The following is a 25,435-nucleotide window of genomic DNA, read 5'->3' as shown; positions in this document are numbered from 1 at the left end:
TTTGTTACTTATTGCTCTTCCTCGTTTTAACTTTAAAATCTTGTCATGACTTTATTAAACACCCTCAAGTTGCATGTTTCCTTGAAGTTTTAGGAGTTTGATTCAATGTTTAGCGCAGAAGTGGAACTTTCTTCTTTACTGCCTTGACACTGGCTGATGCCTCGCTGGCTGGAGAAATGGACTGTAAGTGTGAACAGGACAACCCTGAGGATGCTGTTGCAGGTGAGGAAAAAGCTTTACTTAGATTAAAGTTTATTTCCATTGCTTCACTGTAGCTGTTAAAAACAGACTTCACAAGCTCTCTGAATCATGTTGGAACGACATAAAATCTCTCACTGCATCGGGTTTTCATGGATTATTTTCAAATCTAGGTGAAAGGTAAAATCTATATTAAGTCTTGGACAACACTGCAGTACTGATGTGATATTCTCCTGCCTCCCTCCTCTTTGTTCAGATTGGTGGCTGAGCGGCAACAATGTTCAGATGGGAGCCTTCGCTGTGGTGGGGTATCTTCTCTACAGATTCTCACAGAGTCAGTCTCACTACAACACAAAATCCAAAACATGTACAAACGTCTGTGGGCCTTAATTTGACATTTAAACATTTTGTATATGAATTTGATGATGATTAACATACATTTTTAATTACTATGGCATTACCAAAGTATTAGTTAACTTTCATGTACCAGACAATTCTGAACATTTGCAAACTACAACTGCTGATCAAATTAAAATAAACACATTTCATTACATAAAAATACACTTTACATAATTAAATGGGGTTTTTAATAAAACACTTGTGTCATGGTTTAGTAAAATACCACATCGCTTTAGTACAACAGCTCGACCACAAACACACACCTCTTTTTTTTTTTATATTTACCTTTTGTAGTGCATAAAGCGACCCACTCAATGGTTCTCCGTCTTCCTCTCATACGTGCCTGCCCCTTTTGAGATCACTAGTGTTTCTAATTTTAATAACCCTTGAAGTAAATTATGACCTGTGATGGACTGGCATGTGTCCAGAGTGTACCCTGCCTCTCACCCAATGATTACTGGGATAGGCTCAAGCTTCCCCGCGACCCTGACTTAGACCAAGAGGTTAAGAAAATGGATGGATGGTAAATTCTCACTATATGATGGAGCATACAGCAAATAACCTCACACCAACACACACACAAAGCAAACTAGGTATTCATACAATTAGCTGTGGTCAAAACATGAATCATTAGATAATCTACCAATGACCTTTTTTTATTAAGGAAAAGACCAAGAGCAAGGATGTTTTAAATTCCCACTAAAGACACAGCAAAGGCCTCATTAGGATGGATTTTCCACAGAAATCCACTGCAAGTCTGCACATAAATTGGATATTTTCAATCAGTTTGATCAATTGATGTCCTGTGATGTTTAGAGGTCAAGGCCAGTGATCCACTCATATGTCTCTTTGGACTTTTCACAAAAACTAAACTTTATTCTTTTAACATATGTTGGCAAACTGGAGCAAATCCGTCATTAGTGAGTATTTTAAACAACAGATTTGCCTTATACGGCAATGCCACTCACTTAAAAAGAAGTTCACGACAATGAAGGCCACAGTTGAGTCTTTATCTGCAAATTCTTCCTTCAATCCTTCAATCAGGTTTTAGATTTGATATTGAAACAGTCAGAGAGATTCGATGCGACTATTCAATATGCATAAAGAAAACACAAGTGTGAAACTGGTGTCCGGTTCTCCTGCAGCTCTTCCAGCTCTGATCCGATGGCCAATTCGTGTCTTCTGCTCTTTAACTGGTGAGTTTATTAAGCCAGATACCTTTGTGTTGCCAAACGAAGCCATTTATTTAATGTGATGCTGTTTACATCAGAAAGCAAGATAATTGTCATGTTCATACACCTGATGAAATATAATCCCAGCTGCATCCTCTGGTTCAGGTCTGTCAGCTCTGTGGGGCTGGGTTAGCCACCTGGTGGGAACCATCCGGGGTAAGAAAAATTAATTCCTGAGAAAGAAGCTTAAAATTTGCTCTCATTTGAAGCTGTAAAGACATGCTGAGTGTCCCACTCATTCCTCGTGTCTCAGGAATTCAGAGCTTGTTCAAGTGGCTGTCTCGAATTTGGCGGCTTATTGTTGGTGAGTGCTGCCTGCCTTCATGTTGGATGTTTATTCTTTACCGTGTGTTGCAAATTGACTTTTGAAATGAAGGCAAAGAGATGATGGGAAAAAACGTCAATCACCACCCAGTCTAACTTCAGTTTGCCTTTTCCTCAGGATTTTCCTCCAGGTTCAAGTCGCTGATTGCCATCATCAAAGCCATCACAGGTCATATTGTTGTGCTTTTTGTTTTTGTTTTTTTACATGTCCTGTTTTTTGCACTTATTTCTTTTACTGCACTCAACAATCTTTTTCTAAAACTTTTCAGGAATAATAACTCATGTCCTCAGTCTGCTTTGGTCTCTCTTCCAATAAATCTCCAAATCTCATGATTTCTAGTTTGATATTTATTTACCCGTCTACCAACAAGTGGCATGTTGAAAACATTGTTGCCTGCCTAACAGGTTAGACACAACAGTTCTTAGTGTTAAACGTCACATCAAGCTTTCTTTAAAAAGAAAGTTGAACAAAATTTTAACTCCATGAATTTGTTTTCAGCTTTTCTGCAAAATGATTTCTAAAGTGAAACGATCTTCTTTGCAGGGCCGTCTGGAGAAGGATCCTCCGAGTCGAACACCGATCTGAGTGCTAGCATTCAGAACCTGGTTTATGACTTTACCAGCTGCACCAAGAAACCGGGTCTGAGGCTGATCCTCTTAGGCCCCTCCGGTGGAGGACGGACCTTGCTTTCAGATACTTTGTTAGGCAACACTGAGACCAGAGCATCAATGGATCCGGTAATGCAGAGCACCGAGCGGAGGACAGTTGTTGATGGTAGAGAACTTACTGTGATTGATACCCCAGATGTTTTTGGAACATCACTGGATAACAACAAAAGAGCCAGGGAAGCTCTGAGGAGTCTACAGCTCACCAAACCTGGACCGCACGCCTTCCTGCTGGTGATTCTGGCTCCAGGATCCAGCATGGGAATCGACCAGGACGCCTCCCAGGCAATCCAAGACACTCTGGAGCTGTTTGGAGAAGAAGCCAAAGGTTACATCATCCCAGTGCTCACTCATGCAGACCGCCTGGGTCCACACCTCACCGTGGATCAGCTGCTGGAGGCGAATGCTGGGAATCTGAAAAGGGCTGTGTCTCTCTGTGGCCAGAGACCAGAGCTTGTGGACAACAGGCCAGATCTTCCGCCAGAGGAACGGAGCATGTTACGCAGACATCTAATGAGGCGTGTGATGGAGATGAAGGAGCTTAAGGGCTACTTTGTCCATGAGCTGCAGAGGAAAGAGGACCACCTCAGGGAGGAGCTGCTTGCTAACATGTCCTTGGCACTAGCTAGCAAACTGGAAAACATGTAAATAAGGGAAGAGTTGCTATTCTCAGTGTTTTTGTGAAGCTTTGTGGTAAAGTTTCGGAGGATTTTTTAAAAAAAAAAAAACAACCAGAGGATGTCATTTTTATTGTAAGTTGAAGCCTGAGTGTCATCTTGCTGCTGTTCCACAAGCATCTATAACAAAATGTTCCCTCTTAGTTATCAAAATGCCTCAAATGCTTTCAGTTCAGTATCATTGTTACACACGTCCTTTTCCTTCTTTATTCTACTTCTTCAGTGGGTTTTATTTCTGTTTGTGTGGGACTGTGGCTCATGGTCTCGCTCTGCTCCTGTGCTTTGCCCTCCCACATTTTTCATAATTGATAGGAAGTATCATAATTTAAAGATGATAAAAATGGACTGGAGATATTTTCAGCAGACTTCAGCATTGCTGTATAGATTATTCTGGGTTTTCTCCTGACAAGCTTTTGAAACACTATCAAACAGTTCAGAGATGTATTTTCCAGGCAAGTTTTTTTTTTTTTTTTTAACCTAATTTAAGTACAAAACAGTGATAAAAGGCTTATAAAGCAAATTAATTAACTTCTGGATGCCCAAATAATTATAATTTGTAACATTGCATGAAAGGTATGAGAATTTTTCTTTATAAATTGTGGGTGTATATTGTTTGTAATGTTGATCTTAACATGAGCTTAGTTGTAATTGCAAGCTTGTCTGTGAACTTTTTTGAATGTCTAATCAAAATAAAAATAGAGAGAACACTGAAATCCCTTTGCGGTACAAAGCTGTGAATTGAAGCAATTTATTGTATCTTATGAAGGAGACAATAGAAGACCATAAGTATCTCAGTTATTCACTATTGGCATGTGAATCCATTGTTTTTGGGGGAATCTTGTGGTCAAAATATGCAATTTGAGTTCTGCAGGAGAAATGTTAAGACTTGCTTCTAGCTCAATAAACATGAGGTTTGACAGGACACTGTTTGCTTTATTTTAAATGGGAAATTTAAATATGATTTCTTTTTAGTATATTCATTTTAGGTCATTGTAAAAACATGTTTATACTTTCAACAGCCATGGAGCAAATAGGGCTCATTTGGAAATGGATTTCTGGCTCTTTGATGACTGCTTAAAGGTGGAGTATGTAAGATTTTCAATATTTTAAAAAAAAAAAAAAATTAACTAAAAAAATAACTACAATCATAATTAGATAGTTTTTGAAAGTATGTAGGTTCCGGTCTGTCCATAATTGATGTGTTATTAAATTACAAGTTTAATTAATGACAAAGACCCTTCTTAAATGTTTGCCTACCAGTTTAAAAAAAAGTACTTTTTGTCATTTGTGATTAAATATTGAAAATCTTACATACTCCACCTTTAAGGTCTGTTTCTGGATCTATAGACTGAAAAAGCTGGTTATTAAGTTTCCATATATCAACAAGGCACTTTCCAAAAAGCAGACACTGAAAAACAAAACAGGAACAATTGAAAAAGCAAAACAGAAAGCAAAAACGTGACAAAAAAAATCTACAAAGCGTATTTTAGGACACACCTTAACAAAACTGAAAGTATTGTGAAAGCTTGTAAAACATGAAAACAGCATTTAAAAAGACAAAAGCTGCACCACATCTACAGTGAAATTAAACAGAAGGGCATGGTCCAGTTTAGTGGGTTTGGGATTGAGTCTCTGGGCTGAGCCATGATCTACAATTGTCACTAAACTGGTTCACAGCAGTGTGAAGCAAACAGGATGAAGATCGGGACCTCCAAATCTGAGTCTTTAGTCCTGAACCTGGGAAGGGTAGAGTACCCTTTCTCCATTAGATCCCACACCAAAGTGAAGATGTTCAAATATATTGTAGGTTGTTCATGAATAGGAATAGAGAAAGATTAACATGCAACAAGTGGCCAGGAAAAGGAAAGTCTGAGTGCTGCTTTTCCTATACATCCTGAGGTGAGTAGCAGATGGTTAGATGGGCAATATAGAAATAGCCATCCAACTATCATCCATAGGGCATGGCAACAGACGTGATGACGTAATGCGGTCTGGCTAATTCCAAAGCAGGGTCATGGGGGGAGCTACACAGGCAGCAAGGGGAGAGGCAGGATACACCCTGATCATATTGCCAGTCTGTAAACAACCATTCACTTAACACTCCTGGGAGAATTTAAACACCAAAAAATCAAACATGCTTTTTCTCTGTGCCAGGAAGTCCAACTACAGAGTGTGAACGCGCATATGCAATGGGAGAACGTGCCATTTTCATACAAAAGACACCAGCTGAGGTCCAAACAATGAACCAGGAAACTTGATGCATGGTGCTAATCACATCACCACACAGCCTCTAAAGGGACAATATCCAGAACAACATAAAGAAATGTCTTGTTTGTTATTTGGTGTAAAGATGGGCAAAATGGCCGGTTTTCTATTTTTTTTATTTTTTTTTATTTTTTCTTTTTTAGATGTTTGAAATATTTTTAGCTTGTTTCTGGAATGTTAGTTTGGTCTTGGGGCTGTAGAGCTTTTGGTAACTTAATGTTGTCCTGTGAAATAATGTCTTTTTCTATTTGAGCTTTCTGTTTTCCTGTTTTGCTTTGAAGTGTAATGTGTGTCTCATACAATGCTGATGTAGTTTGCTCCTCAGGGCTCTGAATCCAAAATACAGACCAAAAATAAATGGCTAAAAGAAAAACCTAAAAGGGCTTCAGTGCACAAGACTCATTGGCAAGGCTGGATTATCCAATGGGCATTATGGACACGAGCCCAGGGGCCCACACCCATTGGGGGCCCATGTGGGGCCCATGTAGGGCATACACCAGCAGTTTGGACATGAAACAAAATGTACATATAGTTACACGACAGTGTTTAGTAAACTGCTGTTGGTACCACTGGCTGAGAGATGTTGGAATTGTCATTTCACCGTGTATCATTCACAATTTTAACAATGTTATGTTGTGAAACAGGGCCCGTGGAACACTCTGGGCCCAGGGGCCTGTGCACTTTTAATCCGGCCCTGCTCATTGGTTGTATGATCATCTGTAATTAAGAAAATTCCATTTGATCATATAATTATAGATTCTAACACTTTTTAAGGTTCTGATTCATAAAATAGCACTTTTATCCTTTTATTTAGGTGCTGCAAACTGGATACAATTGCTCACTGTGAGATGTACTTCATCACAGGTGAGGATAAAGAGGAAAATGTAGGGTTTCGCAGTCTCAGGGGAGGGACTGCTTCTCTGGTTACTGACGCAGGCGGTGATAGCAACATGGCGTCAGGAAGACGCCACTGCGCATGCTCGGGATTGACGGAGAAAGCGACAGCAAAACCCACAACAGGGAAAAAGTGGTGAAGACAAAGAGCTGGGCAGCCCTTTGGAAAGGAGGAATCAGCAGACACAGATCTGAGAGTAGTTTATAACACTCCATCTTGATATCTCCGGTGGGAAACGGGCCGGTAAGTGGTCGCTATGGTGGAAAAGAGGAGAAAAAAACAAGTTAGAAGGCGTAAAGGAGGCGTTTTGTTTGTGCTTGCTGTAAAGACAGGAGTCACGTACATCAACCACAAGATTTAACGCTGAATATTTACTGCCATTCCGGATTAATTACAGTAATAGATGTATGATTCAGAGTATTACATGGGCAACTCCTCCCTAATGTGAGTGTTGGCTGTGTAATGTGTGTGTCTTGTGTTTGGCTGTTGTCATATTAGGCCAGCTCACTGAGCAGCTTGCTTCCTCTGTTTGTTCCTCGCTGCTGTAAATGTTTGCCTTCTTCTCATTTTGGGGTCTGCTGACAAAGAGAAGATTGAAGCTTTATTTAATCTGTTCTTAGCCATCCATCACCACCGATAGCAAACTCAGCAATGCTTTCAAGTCTTGTTTAAGCAGCTTGGTTGCCTTTTTCTTTTTTGGGAGGAAGTTCTTTGAAGTTCAAACTGGGATTTGTAAACAACTATTCCAGATGATAAAAATCTAGCTTTTTCTCTCTCTCTCTCTCTCTCTCTTTTCGTTTCAGATGCTTTTGTGGTATCCTTCTCCGCATTAAACTCTTGTCACATCTGTGCAAGCGGAGGTGAAGCTTTCACAGTCAGCAGTCCAGGGATAGAAAGAACTGCAAAGCTACATGCTTGCTGATTTTGTGGACAAAACTGTCAACACACACACAAACAGGACTGAGGAAGTGGAAACACACAGTTTGATTGATGATACTGCTGTGGCATTGCTGGAGGAGCAATCTCTCATTTGGGAGCATCCGGAATATGTTCCTTTGCCATTTTTACTGGTAAATATATCCTGAGTTCTGTGTTTACTCTGTTCAAGAGAGCAGGTGTTGCTCATTTACCTTGCAGCCCCTCACTTCTCCCAAGATCATAAACAGAAACACACAAGCTCCTCTCTTCCAAGAGGTGGAGAGGTTGCCATGGCAACGGTTGTTGTGCTACCAATGTAGCCTCCTGAAAGTAGTAGGTGTGGAGGTAGTGGCAGAGCTGGAGGAGGAGGACGTGGGGGCAAACTTCCAGGGATGGGAAGTACTCCGTATCCTGCCGGCGAGTGGAAGGAGAAGGGGCGAGGCAGCCTCCAGGAACTGGGCTGTATGCCCTGGAAGGTCAGCAAGCAGAAAGGAGGAGGAGGAGGAGGTGGGGACGTGCTGGTGGGAGCAGAGGAGAGAAGATGCAGGGATCTCAGGGACATTCAGCAACAGCAGCAGGATCTCTCATCCTCCTCCTCCTCCCTCACCCCACCAGCTCCTTCCCAACCATCTCCTACACCACCAGCCATTTATCACGAGAAGCAGCGAAGGGAGCTCTGCGCACTGCATGCGCTCAATAACGTCTTCCAGGATGGGACAGCCTTCAGTCGGGACACCTTGCAGGAGATATACCAAAGGTGAGGAAGCTTGTGTACTGAACTACAATTACTATTTAGCAGACACATAAGATGCTTTGACAGTCTCTAGACTATTTCTCTTGTCAACTTGTTTGCAGGCTATCTCCCAGCACTATGGTGACACCTCACAAAAAGAGCATGCTGGGAAATGGGAACTACGATGTAAATGTCATCATGGCTGCCCTGCAAACGCGAGGATTTGAGGCAGTTTGGTGGGATAAAAGAAGGTATGTTGGTCATTTTATTTATTTATTTATTTTTTTCATTTCTTAATTTTCTTGGTACCTGTTATGCAAATGATTGTCCTAAGTTAAGAAGTAAGGAAATGCTAGATGGTTAAATCCTGATGTATGCAAACAAACCATGCATTATACTCTCTCTTCACATATAGTTTTAAGGCATATATTCACCCTGTGAAACATGTTGTTTAAAGCCTCTCTCTATAAATAAAGTATCCGGTTTATTACCTTCAAAAGGACAGGCATGTCACTGCAACATCATGCATGGTTGCTGTCATGGCTATTTTTCCTCCTTGTTCACGTATCTGTCTGCGTAGCTCTTTATTCCCACAAACTAAAGGATTTTGGATCTTTTTCCTATAGAAACAAACAGTTTTCCAAAGAAAGCTAACAACCCAGAGCCCACAGAGCTGACACCACCATGTGTTGATTAAATGTTTATTGGTTAACTTGAGCTGGGAAGGTCTGACTTTGGCTGACATCCAACTTCATAACAAACATTATAACATGCCAGAAATGTTGCTCTTATGAGTACAAAAGCATTACCAGTAACAGCCTCCTCTGGTGATAATCAATACTTTAAAGTCCTGCAGACTGTTCCTGACTATCATGTCTCTGAAATAAGTGAACTAATTTACTTTTGACTAAATTGCAGGGATCAGTCCCACAGCAGGATAGCTGGCTTAGTGACAGATTAAAAAAAAAAAACCCAACAACAATTGAATGTTTTTCTGTAATCTAAAAATTGTTGCAGTCAGTTTTAGAATGTCTAATTGAGACATTACTATTGGTTGATGTGTATTTGTGCAAAGAAAACGTGAGATGTTCCCATTTGTCTTGTCTTGTCCTGACTGCTTCACCCTCGGCCAAAGTTAGCATAGATATCTGGGTGTTACGTTTCCTTTGATGCCAAGACCAATTACAAACTGCCTTTTCTGCACAGTAATTTGTTGCAGAACCTAATACAGGTTTAACTCCCATATTGTACCTCAACACCCAATCTTAGCAAGTGTTTGTAGTTTTTTTTTCTTTTTCTGTATTAAAAGTACCTTAAAAGTAGCTTTCCTGGATGCAACCACGTTGGCGTGACACTAAACCAAACAAACCTAATATTGGTGTCACTGTGTGGGATTACATGCCAAGTTCTTTGCAGAAAACCAACCTCTAAAAATATCCTAGACTTCACAATATAGACACACAGTTTCACATAATTTTCAAAGCACTACAACTTTGTGTTAACTTTACACCAAGTCTTGATAAAGAACACAGTAAGACAAATGATGAAATGGATAAATTATTACAGTCATTAGTTTGTCTCCTCTAAACAGTCGAATGGGTGCAAAATGTACATGTAAATCTATGGAAATGTCACATGTGCAGCACGTAATGCTAATCTTAGTATGTGGTGGAGGCAGCAGCATTTACATGGAATATTCACAGGTTTTTATGTCATTGTTAAGTATGTAATGGTGTTTGATCACTGTTTTTGTGTAAAACTGATGCAAAAACATTCTTGTGTTTTTTAGATTCAAAACATAGACACACTTGTTAAAAGGGCATCACTTGCTCAGTGAGTGTGCCGTGAAGCTGCAGGATGTTTTTAAGTGCTGAAATGATTAGTTTCCCCAAGTGGAGTCCCCAATGTAGAGATTGAGAAATGATTAATTGCACAAAGAACAACAATTATTCTTCATGTTTGTCTCTTGTTCCCTTTTCATCTTGAATAAGTACACACAGGAAGAGGAACTTGTCCAGACAACCCTGACATCTGCAGTTGGGAAGGACTCACTTAATCCTTGCATGTAAAGTTGAGGTCAACTCTGCAAGAGACTGTGTGTGTCCTCTACCAAATCTCATCCAGCTAATCAGCAGTGCTTTGAATGATATCTGTGATTAGTCAGCAGGCCCATCAGTTGACAAAGTTTTCAGGACAATTTATCAGCATTTTCCTGCTTTCCTCATTATCAGCCTTACATGACTGTCGACGGCAGCAGCCGCCGCAGACTTGCTTTATCGATAGAATGAATTCTTGTCTTTCTAAATTTGAGCAAAACAGGAACAAAATCATTCCTATTCATAGTCAAGTGACTCAAACAGCAGTTTCTATCAACTGTTGTTTATTGATGCAGCTCAAAGCTTGTACGTGGTTAGATTATCTCTGAGAAAACACAAGGTCAACAAAGAAAAAAGTCTAAAAAGGCTAAAAGTTCAGATTTTTCTCCGTTTCACTTTTGATAGATGGAAGATTTGCACTTTTATGCACTGGGTTTCATCACAGCCATCAGTGGAAACCAGCAGAATCAAATGCACTTTTTACTGTACAAGAATATGCATACCATAACCAGTCTCGTCACACTTTTTTATTTTTAGTTATCAGAAACCTTTAATACTCTGAGCATATTCAAACATAGCAAGTTGTATTGTAAATTGCAGACGAGCTTCCGTTTATTTTCTAGAGCAATGTAACCACCCTGCCTGTGATCAGAGCCCCCTGAAGCCGTTTCCAGGTTTTAGCTCATTTTGGCACCGGTCTGGAGTCTGCTAGAGATAATTATCAGCAGTTATACAAGGACTGTGGAATTTGTAGTGAGATAAATAATTAAAAAGGACTTGTGTGGTCAAATAAACACACTGCACTACATACAAACATTTATCACCATAATAAACTGCAGTATTATTACATTCTCATAAGTTTTTTATGATGCTCTGAGCTCAAAATAAACACATAAAGGAACATTTTACAAAAAGTAATTGATGTCCCTTTCCTTCCAGGGACGTAGGCAGCATCGAGCTGTCCAATGTGGAGGGCTTCATTCTGAACGTACCGTCCAATCTGCGATGGGGGCCCCTTCGGTTACCACTCAAACGGCAGCACTGGATTGGAGTCCGAGAGGTGGGAGGGGTCTACTACAACTTGGATTCCAAATTGCGCAGTCCTCAACCTATTGGCAATCCGGATGAGCTCAGGTAAGATTAACGTGAGCTGAGCTTTCATTTGTCATGAAGAAAAAGAAGAATCCATGGACACAGACTGTGCCGTCAGCAGTAACTGTGATCTGCTACTGTTTACAATAAAATGTCTCGGATTTGGTATGCAGTCGGCTGCAAACCGATGAGACAAAGTTTTCACCTTTTCTATGAATCCTAAAGTTTAGGTTTCTTTAGTTCTGCATATGGTCCCCTTTGCTGATCTAGTCAGCATTTATATGAGGTTGGTTTGATGGACCAGCTGGACAGTGGACTGCAAAATGCCATGCATTTCATGACTCTTATTTGCATGTGGTTTCATTGTGGTCTTGGGTCATAGTCATCACCCCTCACAAGCCGAATGCAAAGTGCGAAAATTTACTTATCGGTGGTGATACCAGGTAGGCAGGAAGAGTCCAGTCTGACCCAGTTAAGTGGGAATCATCAGGAAAACAGCACATCAGATCACGTGGTGGCTCCAGTTTGCCAAATAAATCAGAAAAGACTACTGAGGGGAAATAGAAGTAAAAAGAGTTTAAATTTATAGTACAGATTTCCTCTGGGATGAAGTACGTTTAGTTTAATTTAATTTCCTATCTGCACTGTGTCATTAGCTAGTGGGCTAAAATACTGTGGATATTCTGACCCCCTCCACTGCTGATATTCCCTCCGTTGCACATTGTGTGTCCCCTCATAGGTGATATAACTCCCATCATGGCTGGTATTGTTTACCCCTCCATTGTTGCCATAACGATGACTAATAGGGGTGGGTCGATTCACTAGTTTATCAATTCATCACAATTTATCACATATCGATTCAATTAATTATTCATGAATTTTCAAGAAGGGGAGGAGTTTAAATATATTAGGATCTTGTTCATGAGTGAGGGAAGGATGGAGCGTGAGATGGACAGACGGATCAATGTGGCATCTGCAGTAATGCGGACTCTGCGCCGCTCTGTCGTGGTGAAGAAGGAGCTGAGCCAGAAGGCGAAGCTCTTGATTTACCAGTCGATCTACGTTCCTACCCTCACCTATGGTCATGAGCTGTGGGTCGTGACCGAAAGAACGAGATCTCGTATACAGGCGGCTGAAATAAGTTTCCTCCGCAGGGTGGCCGGGCTCTCCCTCAGAGATAGGGTGAGGAGCTCGGTCATCCGGGAGGGGATCAAGAGTAGAGCCACCGCTCCTCCGCATCGAGAGGAGCCAGTTGAGGTGGCACGGGCATCTGGTTAGGATGCCTCCTGGACGCCTCCCTGGTGAGGTGTTCCAGGCACGTCCCTCTGGGAGGAGACCCCAAGGAAGACCCAGGACACGCTGGAGGGATTATATCTCTCGGCTGGCCATGGAACGCCTCGGGATCCCCCCCGCAGAGTTGACAAATGTGGCTAGGAAGAGGGAAATTTGGGCTTCCCTGCTTAGGTTGCTGCCACCGTGACCCGACCTCGGATAAGCGGCAGAAGATGGATGGATGTTCAAAAATAATTTTTCATAATGATGAAATGACAGTAATGTAGCTGTAAACTGGAACAGTCAGGCGCAGCAAACTGTAGCCAACAGACACCAAGAAGACAACAGCTTCTCTCACAGCTGCTGTTGTTGTTGCAGTGCACGCGAACTGCATCAAAAAAAAGGATGGGACGAGACTCTGGCTTGCGGTTGAACGTTTTTTAGTGAACTCTTAGATCACAGGTACAGAGAAAAATCTTCGACTCCACTTTTTTCTTGTTATTCATTACTACTTCCCGTTTGCGCCAAAAAAAACCCATAGAAGCAAAGCGTTCCTGACCCATATGCTTTGTGGGTAATGAAGTTCTCAAAAACAAATCTGGGCGTACTAGCCTATGTCCAAGCTCTGGAACAGATTAATTTTTCCTAACTATTAAATCATCAAATTATTTCAGTCAAACATTTAACTTGAACCTCTATTAATTAACCCATGAATTAAGAATGGTCTTTAACACTTCAGTCATTCTTCAAATAAGTCACAACATCCTCCCCGACGATGAACTACAGTTCATCTAAATTTCCAAAGGATATAGCAGTTGAACAGGTCTTCTTAATACAGTTCCAGTGTTGGTGCGAATGGCACATGAACGCACAAGACCATCTCGACCTGGAAAAAGCTCATTGATTCGTCCCAGCTTCCAGGACTGCCTCGGTACGTTGTCTTCACCCATGAGTACTACATCCCCCACCTTCAGCATGGAGGGTTGCGGTGTCTCACAGCGATGGGCCGACTTTAAGTCCAACAAGTATTCCTTTCGCCAGCTGTTCCAGAATGTAGTCATAAGTCTCTGTCTGTATCTCCATCTCCGAGTTATTTCATCCTTCTTGACTGTTGAATGGAGTGTCTCTGCTGGAAATGATTTGGGCGGCAAACACGTGAGCCTCTGTCCCACTAGAAAATGTGCTGGTGTCAAAGACTGTGGCTCATCAATGTCATTGTGCACATAGGTGAGAGGTCGTGAGTTTATTACTGCTTCAGCTTCAGTCAATATGGTACACATTTCTTCAAATTTGAGCTTTGCTCTCCTCAGTACTCTCCTCAGGATGTTTTTGACCGAGCGCACGAGACGCTCCCAGAATCCACCCCACCAGGCTGCTCTTTCTGCGATGAATCGCCAGGAGATACCGTTTTCTGAGAAGAACTCATGCAGCTGAGGATCTTTGATGGTCAGCCACAATGCCTTTAAATCTTGATCAGCTCTCTTAAATGTTCTGGCATTATCAGAGTAGATCACCTTGCACAGTCCTCTTCTTGTGATGAATCGTTTTAATGCCAGGAGGAAGTTTTCAGTGGACTGATCGGAGACAAGTTCTAAGTGTACAGCTCTGGTTACTGCACAAGTAAACAAGGCTACATAAGATTTCCTCATGGATCCCTGTTCCTTTACATAGAGCGGTCCAGCAAAGTCCACACCTGTGACTTCAAATGGTGGTGACTCAGTTATTCTGTCTCTTGGGAGTGGGGCAGTAACCTGCTGTCCAGGCCTTGCGTTAAATCTTTTGCAAATTGTGCACCCTGATACAATTCGGCGTACCAGTTGTCTTGATTTAAGGATCCAATATCTCTCTCTGACTTGTACCAAAGTGTCTCTCACACCTGCATGCATCATTTTCTCATGTTGATACAGAACCAACATTTCTGTGTACTTGCTCTTGTTAGGCAGAATCCATGGATGTTTCTCTCTATAGGTGAAATCAGAGAGCTGAAGCCTTCCTCCAACACTGAGCAGTTCATTTTCATCCAGAAATGGTTTTAGCTCTCTTATTTTGGAGTCAGTGTTGAGACCTTCTCCAGCCTTGAGCAGGTTGATCTCCTGGCAGAAACTCTGACGCTGAGTCACTTTGATCCAATAGTTTTCTGCTCCTTGCATCTCTGTTGTTAGTTCACCACACATTTTTGTACTGCTACGTGTGTTGTTTATAAATCTCCTTATCCAGGCTGTTACTCTTAACACTGTTTTCAAGCTACTATACCTCTCCAGGCATAGCACTGGTGTGAGATGCCCTGTATCATGTTTAACGAGCTGCACAGTGATCTGGTATTTGGATCTGAGTTCAGAGTCAATTTCAGGATCCAGTCTATTGTCCACCACCTTTGCTGACTGATCCTTGAACATTAAAGGACGAGGGCCCTCCCACCACAGTTCACTCTGCTTTAGATCTTGTACACTTAGTCCTCTGGTGGGAAGATCTGCTGGATTCACCTTCCCTGGACAATGTGACCAGGATTCTGGATCTGACAGAGACTGAATTTCCATAACCCTGTTTGCCACAAAGGGTTTCCATTTCTGAGCAGAACTGCATATCCAGTGCAGTGCAATCGTCGAGTCTGTCCATAGTCTTATTTGGGTCCGGTCCAGGTGCAGTGATTTCATTATGGTATTTCCTAACCTGGCTCCTATAACAGCTCCCATCAGTTCCAGACGTGGAAGTGTCATTCTTTTGAGTGGAGCCACTCTGGACTTGGATGCAACTAGGCTTGTTGTCATTTCTCCATCCTTCGTTTCTCCCTGTAGATATGCAACTGCACTGTAAGCTCTTTCACTTGAGTCACAAAACACATGCAGCCTTAAAGTGTTACTGTTCTGGGATTGCACAAAGGTCTTGTACCACCTTGAGATGGACAGCTGATGTAGCTGAGGAAGCTCTGAGCACCACTGTTGCCATTTCCTTGTCAGGTCAGGCGGTAACTCTTCGTCCCAACTCAGGCCTCTCTCCCACATTTCCTGGAACATACACTTTATTCTGACAGTGAAAGGGGTCAAGAATCCAAGAGGGTCAAATATTCGAGCAGCTGATTGCAGGACGCTTCGTTTTGTGTTTTTCTTTTGCTTCAAGATGGTGAGCACACATTTGGGATCAAACACAAAGTCGTCAGTTGCTGGTCTCCACACTAAACCCAGAACCTTCAGGATTGATCCATGAGCTTCATGCTCAGCAGTACAGTCCAGTTGGCTCTCCTGCCATTTTTCCTTTAGTTCTGGAGAGTTTGTCATCCACTTGCAGAGATCCATACCAGCAGCTGTCATTATGTTCTTTGCTGTTAGTGTCAGTGAATGAGCCTCTGGTACCTCCCTTGTACTTGCAATAAAATCATCCACATAGAGTGAGTCTCGGATGGTTTCTACCACCTTCGGGTGATCTGGTTTATACTGTTCCAGATGTTTTCTTATGGTGGCTGCAAGTAGGAACGGACTCGGGGAGGCACCAAACACAACTCGTGTCATTCTTAGCACTCGCGGTTTCTCTTTCTCTTCAGCTGGCGAGCCTGTGAACCACAGAAATCTCACTGAATCTCTATCTCTTTCTTTGAGTGACACCTGCAGAAATGCTTTCTTGATGTCCGCCATAAATGCGATTTCGTGCAGTCTGAATCTGATCAAAATACTCAGCAAATCTGGGTTCAGATTTGGTCCTGTCAGAAGACAGTCATTGAGTGAGGGACTTCCATATTCATGGGAGGAGGCATCAAATACAATGCGCAGTTTGGTTGTTATCTTATCCTCTCTCAGTACAGCATGATGAGGTAAGTAGTATACATGGCTGTCTGACGATACTGCGTGGTCCTTTGGGACTTCTTCAGCCATTCCCTCCTTTAAGTAGTCCTGCACCACATCATTATATCTGCTGTAGAGTGCAACGTCGCCCTTCAGCCTTTTTCTCAAACCTTCCAACCTTTTTCTTGCAATGTGGTAATTGTCCTGAAGAGGAGGATGATCTTGCCGCCATGGTAGCTCCACTTGATAACGTCCATCCTTATAGGTAATGGTTTCCTCAAACTGCCTTAGAGCTTCTTGATTCTGCAGACTCTCGGTCTTTTCACATGTGATACCAAGTGACTCAAGCTCCCAGAATGCATGTAGCTGTTTTTCAAGCTGTACGGTTTCACTTAGTTGGACGTGCATACAGGTGGTCTCAGACATGCTGGAGACTGATACTGGACCTTGAACTGTCCATCCAAAGGTGCTCTCCAATGCAACCAGACTCTCTGTTAATCTCTCCACTCGGCCTGTGACGACCTGCCAGTAGTAGTCAGAGCCAATCAGCACAGAAAGCTCAAGTTTGTCATCTCCACTAAGATCTGCGAGTGGCAGACATCTTCGCTTCATTTCCTTCTGTATATGATCACCAGGAACCTGCATCACAGCCATGCATATTTGAGGTGTCACAACTGCTTCTATTTCAATACTGTGGGCCTTGTTCCAGATGTTCTCCAAGCAGAGTTTAACTATGTTGCGCTTTACGGTTGTTGGGACAGGGGAGCCAAAGGTGTGGAGGTTAAATGTCCCTTGTCTGATTACAGGTAAGTTGAGGGTTTTCACTACATTCTCATGCACAAAGCATCCCTGGCTGCCTCCATCCAGCAAACAACGCACTATTTTTCAACCTGCAGGACCAGATACCCGTGCCTTAGCAGTCTGTAGCAGCACTGTGTTCTCACTGTTAGGCTTCATCTTATCAGCTTGTGGAATGACTGATGAAACGACAGTGTCTGTATTTTCAGGAGCTGTTATTTTTGAGTCATTTTCTTCACAAACAGCAATGTGATGTCTTCCTCCACACGAGGCACATGTTGCTCCCTTTACTCTGCAGAATCTGGCTATATGTTTTGGACCTAAACATATGAAGCACCTGCCCATCTTCTTTAGCCTTTCTTTACGTGCGGCAACATTGTTTTCTGGGCACGTTTCAGGTTTGTGGTCAGCACTGTCACAGAACAGACAGTTGTGTGTCTTCTGGCTAGCTGTGTGTAGTGCAGCAGCAGATGTCATGCTTGGCTTCTTTAGTTTCATGTCACTGGCAAAATATGGCTTGTTGCAAGTCTTGTGAGACAGCTGACTCTCTCTCTGATTATATGGTCTAGTCAATTGTAAAGCTCTTTCTCTGCTCTTAACCTCCTTCTGAAGAAATTTAAGTACATCAGGCACTTTCCATTCATCATTTTCTTCTCTTTGGCGGCTATATTCTAGAGCCATGTCCTCTGGCATCATCTGGATAAGTATCGGACATAACATGCTTCCATAAGTGTCTGATACCACTCCCATTGCCTCAAGACTCCTAATGTGAATTTCACATTCATCGTAGAGATGTCTCAGTGCCTTCACATCAGAGGATTTCTTTACAGGGGTGAGATTCAGAAGCTTTGACATATGGGCATTCACAATAAGATCCTTCCTTCCGAATCTGTTCTGGAGTATGCTAATTGCAGCATCATAATTAGCATCTGTTAGAGTGATACCTGTTACCGCCTTTGCAGCTGAGCCTGTAAGGTACGTTTTCAGATATGTAAATTTCTCTGTTTTGCAAAGAGCATGGTTGGTGTGAATAGCAGTTTCATACTGGCTCCAAAACTCTTGCCATAGGCTTACATCACCATTAAATTTCTCGATCACCAGCTTTGGCAACTTAACTGATGGGCTGCTGTGCAGGGCTACGGAGGAATTTGCACTGGCGTCACTTATGTGAGCAGGTGGATTGTAGCAACTCATATTCTCCCGCGTCATGAGCACGCGGTGCGCTCGCGTTTTCGTTCCGATGATGCGGTCCTTATAATCCTCAGCTAGTTCAATCTCTGCCTCCATTTCATCCAGTGAAGTGTTTTCCTCCATTTCCCGGTCCAACTCACGCAAACTGTCCTCCTTCGCTGACAAAACCGCCAGCATCTCCCGCACACGGTTTACGTCCGGATCATCCTTTAATAATTCCACATCAATCTGGTTCAATACTCTTGTTGTAGAACTCCGAATCGTCCGCCGTTTTCGTTTCACTCTTTCAATGCGTTCTCCGGCATCTAGTCTCTCTTCATAGTCTCGTTCTTCACCTTCTGCCATGATCTATTCCCGGGTTTCGGCACCAAAATGTTGTTGCAGTGCACGCGAACTGCATCAAAAAAAAGGATGGGACGAGACTCTGGCTTGCGGTTGAACGTTTTTTAGTGAACTCTTAGATCACAGGTACAGAGAAAAATCTTCGACTCCACTTTTTTCTTGTTATTCATTACTACTTCCCGTTTGCGCCAAAAAAAAAAACCATAGAAGCAAAGCGTTCCTGACCCATATGCTTTGTGGGTAATGAAGTTCTCAAAAACAAATCTGGGCGCACTAGCCTATGTCCAAGCTCTGGAACAGATTAATTTTTCCTAACTATTAAATCATCAAATTATTTCAGTCAAACATTTAACTTGAACCTCTATTAATTAACCCATGAATTAAGAATGGTCTTTAACACTTCAGTCATTCTTCAAATAAGTCACAACAGCTGTTACTGAGCGTGAGATTTACTTATTGGTTTTAAAGATGAGAGTTTGAAAATATATTGGTTTTTATGGAAATAAGAACAGACAAGGCCTGGACAAGACTTAATCCATATGCAAGTTGTTTAAAGCAACAATAAAATATAATAGTAATGCTGCAAACATGCGACAGCATCCAGAGTAGAGGAGGAGAAGAAGAAAGCTGCTGGTTGTTGTTCCTAACTATGACTAATACGTTTCCCTATTAATTCCATGGAAAAATTTAAAGACAAAATGAAAAATATGTCTGATGTGTTTTGAATTTATTTATACTACAGCATAAATTAAAAACAGTGGCGATTTGGTTGCTTAAACAAATAGATGCTGAATGGGGTGTAAAGTAGTAAAAAGTTGCCACAGAGCAGGGAAAAACATTGTTGGGGGTTAAAAAAGATTAATTTAAAGTTCTGATAATATAACTGAATTGTCGCACCGTTTATCATGTGTTCTGCTTTAACTCTTTAATGTTCACACTGAGAAAAGGGTCAGAGAAAAACTTTTCTGTATTTTTCCATTTGTTTTGGACAAGAATTATCAGAATGCATTTTTTAGTAAGCAGTTAGGATGTACATTAATAATTATATAACAACAGTGAACTGGTCGAAATTTGCAACAGTGGTTTTATAACCAGCACTTAGTTTGGGCTAATTGGTAGAGATGGCTCAGGCAGGTTTATTTCCAACAGTTTTTAAAGAAGTTCATCAGAGTCATTGCAAATGTACTTCTACTAAATGGTAGAGCAGGAACTAAAAGGGGTTAAACCGACCGTGGTCCGCTTCCAGAGATGGTCTAATTTGTTTGGCGCAATGTGAACATCAGCGGATACCCACCAAGGTTTGGAAATATCTGCAGAATCTGCAGACTCTGGTCTGCTTGAAAGGCAGGGGTCTCAGTTTGCTTGCAAATGGACTATCCAAACTGATGTCTGCCAGCTGCAATAAAGCATCAAGAAGAATATGATGCAGATCATTGTTTTGGTGGAAGGAAAAGCAAAACCATCAGCATGCATTAAGACCAGATGTGTTCAGCACAGCAGTATAGTTAGGAACCCCAAAACCAGAGTCCTGCATGGGTCCAGTTTTACCAACCTGAACCCACCCAAATGCATTACGATGACCAGACTCAACCCGTTTATATCTCCTACTGAGACATTGACCTGCATCTCAACCTGCACGTTACCACATTACGTAATTATAAATCCACCCCGTCCCTCCTTCATTACATTACTTTTCTTTATTCATTCTTATATCCAATGTGATTAATGCTGTTTTGTTATTTTCATTTACAATTAAAAAAATAAGAAAAGAAAAAACAACACAGTAAAATGTATATGAGCCTTTATTTTAATCGGAACTTGATCTTAAGAATTAATAAAAAAATTTTATTGTTTTTTTTTTTTATAAAATAAAAAAAATCACATATTTTTATATGATACATATATAATATCACACTGAACCACTAGACCACCTTGCTGTAATCTGATGTTTTGCTACTTGGGGCTTTATTCATTTGATTTGGAGAATGCTGCATAAACCAGACATCATCCCACATCCCTGGGTTCAGCTGGGTTCTCCCATCCTGAATCACAGAACCAGCAGCAGAAACATTTCCCACTGGCTGCGCCTGAGTGCAAGTTTCGGAAATACTCCTGCAGAGCTTCACACTAAAAACAATCTAGGCGCCTGGAATTCGGTTCACAGTGTTTATCTTTGGGGGAAATCCTTGTGTCTTCACAAGCCCATGGGAAGGTGCCCCTTCTCAAACAGCACCAGGTCTACCAGTCCGGCCTTTAGAGGAAGAATAATACCACCTCAGAAATTATCAGGCTCTCCAAAGGCCCCTTTAGGACAAAAAATAGACACAAATATTAATTAAAAAATGTTTTATTTATTACAGTTTTTCAAAAAATTCAGAATTTTCTTCATTTACTGAGATGAAGATGAATGGAAATATCAACATATTGAAAGAAATGCAACGCCGGTCCACAACACTTTCATGCTCAGATAAATATTTTGGACTTCTATACTTCAAACCATCATATCTCCGGTTTCATATGGCCGATGAACGCAAAAAAAAAACCTGTGAGAGAGTTTAAAATCTTGACGTTACAGTGACGCACAGCAGCGCTCAGGCGACCTAGTTTTTTCTGTTGCGGCGCTGTGAAGATGTCATGTGATCTCATCATGCTCCTACTCTCTTACACATTCACAGTATTGGAAATAACATAAAATACACACACTAATTTATCTGGTTCACAGTCCTGGTGCTGTAAACACACAGTCCTGATCCCTGGATGAATAGATCTTAGCTTCATCTCTCCATCCATCCTTCTGTTTTGTTTTTATGAAAGCAGCTGAAGGGAGGTCCTCATCTTGCAGTTTACACATTATGCAGAGAGTAAACGCAGCAACATCATCCTTGGACCTGTAATCACGCAGGTATGATCGGATCACATTGCATCCTCACGGCGGCGTAACAAAAAAAAACAAAGTAGGTCACCTGGAGCTGCTGTCAGCTTCACTCAAACGCTCAGATTTGAAACTGTCTCCCAGGTTTTGTTTGTTAATGGATATGATGATCGTACCACTACAGGGAGGGCTTTTTCCCCACTGGTGGTACATGTACCACCGTTTTAAAACGATTGTTTTAGACAGATTAATAGCTTTTTAGTTCTTCTCTCCCCCACTATCATTGGCTAATGGCTACAAATCAACTAACCAAAGCTGGTGGCTAATAATGGGTCTGGTCAAAATGCAATAAGGAAAAAGTCAAATGCATGTGAAGGATGTTTGTCTGCATATAAGTACATCTATACACATTTCTAGCAGCTTTTACTGCCTCCTAATCACCTAAATTTCTCTGACTGCAGCTTAACTGTGTTGTTTTGTTTTTTTTATTCAGAGAGGTTCTTTTACTAATTGCTTTTGATTTTCCCATCAATCCAGGAAGTTTCTCCGCCAGCAGCTGCGAGGGAAGAACTGTGAACTCCTGCTGGTCGTCTCAGAGGAAGTGGAGGCACACCAAACATGGAGGTCCGACGGCTGACGGTCGGACCAGCCAACGACAGCTCCAACTGGGCCGATGGGCATATCACTGAATGAACGGGAGAGCAAATCGCATTGATGCACACTAGCAGATGTTTCCCCCACCCCCACTCCACCCTCGCCCCCGTTTCTTGGGTTTTGTTTACACAGCCATTGCTTGACACTTATCTGATATACGAGACAAAGCAATGAAGGAAGCAAACACTTAACAGGGAGAATCAAAGAATCACGGTCCTGTCTCAAAACACGGTTAAGACATTAAATGTGATGCTGTTTCTAACTTTTTTGTGTTTTTATACGTTTGATGCATATTTTTCAGCGTGTTTCCATTTATTGATGCATTTCTTTTCCTTCTTTGGTTTGCAAGTTTCCAAATTTGTGAGAGATAAGTTCAGTTTATCCGTCTGGCTCCAGGAGCGAGCCTTCCTGCTTCAAGTTCGTGTTGTGTCCTCGTGTTTGTTTCTTTTTTTTTTTTTTTTCTTCATGTCGTCTCTCACTCTCGCCGTTCCTCTTGCCTCGTCCTTCACTTTTCACCAAAGCGACCTTCCGTGTGTCAGTGTCACTAGTCCCAGTCCTCCTCCCTGTTTCCTCTCGATATCATTGGTCAAAACGAGTGCTTTACCACATTGCCAGCGTTTTTTGATGTCAGCACTCCCCCAAAACACTTTCTGGCACAGACTGAGCCTTCACTGTAGTATCTTTGCCGACACAGCAGTTTTCTATGGCAACAAAGCAATGCAACACTCAGACTAAGTGCTCCCTCCAGTGGATGTTTGCCTTCGCTCGCTTTTACGGAAGGAGGAACCTCATTCTTTCATTCAGTCTTTTGTATTCTCACTAAAATAGCTCCTATAATGCAATGAATGATCATTGTTGAGAAAATACGGCACTACTCAGAATGTTTAAGTGTAAAATCTGAAGATGTTGTTATTATAAACATCAGTTAAATGTGACGTCAAAAATGCAGCATAAACTCCATCAATAGGATATTAGAAAACTTGCATTAAAGCTGGGGTGGATGTTTTTTGGAGGTTTTTTTTTGTCAGAAAAGTTATCTTCTGCTCTTAGTTTTTGTTTTTCAGGCTTCACTACATCTGTATGACCAGCTGCAAATGTTTGCAGAAGAAGGGTTGTTTATGTTGACTTTTCAGCAAATGGAAACACCTTCAGATTGCAGAATATGTCCCTCGGATTGAGGCCACTCTGGTAACTCTAAACTTGTCAAAGTAGAAACTAAAAGCAGGTCAGACAGTTGAAACAGTCACAAAACTAAAGTTTAATGTAGTTCACTGTTCTCATCCTGCCGTCATCATGGCTAAGTTGGATGTACTTGAGATGTCGGCCTACCCCAGCTTTAAACAAGTTGTGGATTAGAGAGTAGTTGTTGTCTTTCTGACTTGTTCAGAAGCTTTTAACTCGATCACACCCCGTCATCAGTAAGAGTTTAGTCAGGAGCATGGAAACCTGGACGTATGGAGGAGGGGATGAGACGCATGCGTGTTGTATTTAAATGAAATCAGTCATTTAAGTATTTTTCTAAACAAAAACACTATTTTTGTTCTTTAGAATGAAATATTACATTTTTCAGCTAAAACAAAGCGTGAATATAAAAAAAATTAACTTTGGTGCTCATGAATTGGAATGATTTTTTTTTTTTTTTTTTTGTTCATCTGTAAATACTCTCAAATTGTCTAAACACATTACTGGTGCAAAGTATTTCACATGTTTCGCTCAAGGAGCAAGCAAGTTGACTTTGAGTTTCAACAAAATATTCCTCAATTTGAAGAATTTCTCCCACTTCATTCAGTTAAGGCAACATTTTTTAACATCATTTTAAGTTTGAAACTCTTTTCTCCACCTTCCTTTGGCTCTAAAATGTGTCCAAATTATCACTACTACAGCAGCAGCAGCTCTGTGTAGCACAGGAGCTCAGGCGATGCAGGGCTTCTCCTCATTCTCCTCTTGTCAAATCTGCCACGCGCAGCTGTGAGAGGACGTCTGATTGTCCCGCCAAGTCATTTACAGTCAGAGGGGGTTTGTTATGAGTGACGTTTTGGTTTGTAGAGGGAAAGTCGTGACCATGAGAACCATGAGGAGCGACGGAGAGCAGAAGGCCTCAGCAGAAAGACGAAGAAAATGTCAAATGAGAAGTTAACAGTGTCAGGCTGGATGGTGATCATGTGACCACTAGGTGTTGTGAATCAAGCCTTAAGAGAGATTCCATTTTTGTAGAGTTTAACTTTATCAGCTTTACTGTTGTTTAACTATTTGTACTGTATGTGTACTGTCTGTTAATGACAATGTTGGCCTTATCTTGTTTACATGGAAAAAAAAAAAAAATATGATGATGGGAGAGCTGAAGACGGGCTGTGCAGTTTGGCACCATTTCAGGAGATTAAGTCCAAAGCACCAGTTTATTATACGTTTATAGAGGAGAAACAGCGGATGCTTGTCCATTTTACAGTGCAAAAATTCTTTAATAATGTTTTCACCTTTATCGCCAAGGACTTTTTGTTATTTAGAGGAGTTTGAGGTAATATGTTTATATTAGTGGTGCATGTCTTGTTTTGAAATGACTTTTGAATGCTCCGGCCCAATCTGTAGACCTTTAATGTTACGTAATATCCAGGTGAAACTGCATCAAACCATCAGCAGTTTTGATTATTTGCAGCTATTTCAGCTCGGACACATCATAAACTGTGTTGCACATTTGCATTCAGCAATTGCTTTATTGCCATGACAATCCATTCAGTCTTTTCTGCTTAAGATACTTTGATTGTCACTGTAATTTACTTTTTCATAGAAATAAAATGCTCATAATGGCACTTTATGTATAATCTGGAGTGTGTGTTTGTTCAGCAGCTGTTTAGGTAATCAGAAGGGGGATCATTTCCTCATAATATATTTAATACTACTATTTTTGGGGGCATGCAAAATTACTTTTCTGTTTGATTTGATTGACATTGGATAAAAGGGAAATTAACACAAAGGAAATCAACACAAAGTGGAGTTTGTTAATCGTTCAACAAGAATAAAAGGTTCACAAAACAGCA

General features: G+C 41.4%; 2 protein-coding genes across 2 annotated transcripts; both read left to right on the top strand.

The window, feature by feature from the left end:
- Positions 1-176: 176 nt before the first annotated feature.
- On the top strand, positions 177-6,795 carry LOC306771447 (uncharacterized protein; the record flags this gene model as incomplete). The annotated part of the gene is made up of 8 exons (XM_079260613.1): positions 177-222; positions 455-532; positions 1,743-1,793; positions 1,935-1,985; positions 2,083-2,133; positions 2,272-2,322; positions 2,698-3,463; positions 6,576-6,795. The coding sequence occupies 8 exons, from the start codon at positions 177-179 to the stop codon at positions 6,793-6,795; spliced, it is 1,314 nt and encodes a 437-aa protein (XP_079116739.1).
- On the top strand, positions 6,785-25,122 carry josd1 (Josephin domain containing 1). Its single transcript, XM_079260974.1, has 5 exons — positions 6,785-6,899; positions 7,460-8,331; positions 8,430-8,558; positions 11,343-11,537; positions 22,284-25,122. The coding sequence occupies exons 2-5, from the start codon at positions 7,967-7,969 to the stop codon at positions 22,381-22,383; spliced, it is 789 nt and encodes a 262-aa protein (XP_079117100.1). The 5' UTR covers positions 6,785-6,899; positions 7,460-7,966; the 3' UTR covers positions 22,384-25,122.
- The last annotated feature ends 313 nt before the right edge of the window (positions 25,123-25,435 follow it).

Source organism: Telmatherina bonti (genome assembly GCF_933228915.1).
Source record: "Telmatherina bonti genome assembly, chromosome: 21".
NCBI lineage: Eukaryota > Metazoa > Chordata > Actinopteri > Atheriniformes > Telmatherinidae > Telmatherina > Telmatherina bonti.
The sequence above is the reverse complement of the archived record's forward strand: the minus strand, read 5'-3'. Positions and strand labels throughout refer to the sequence as shown.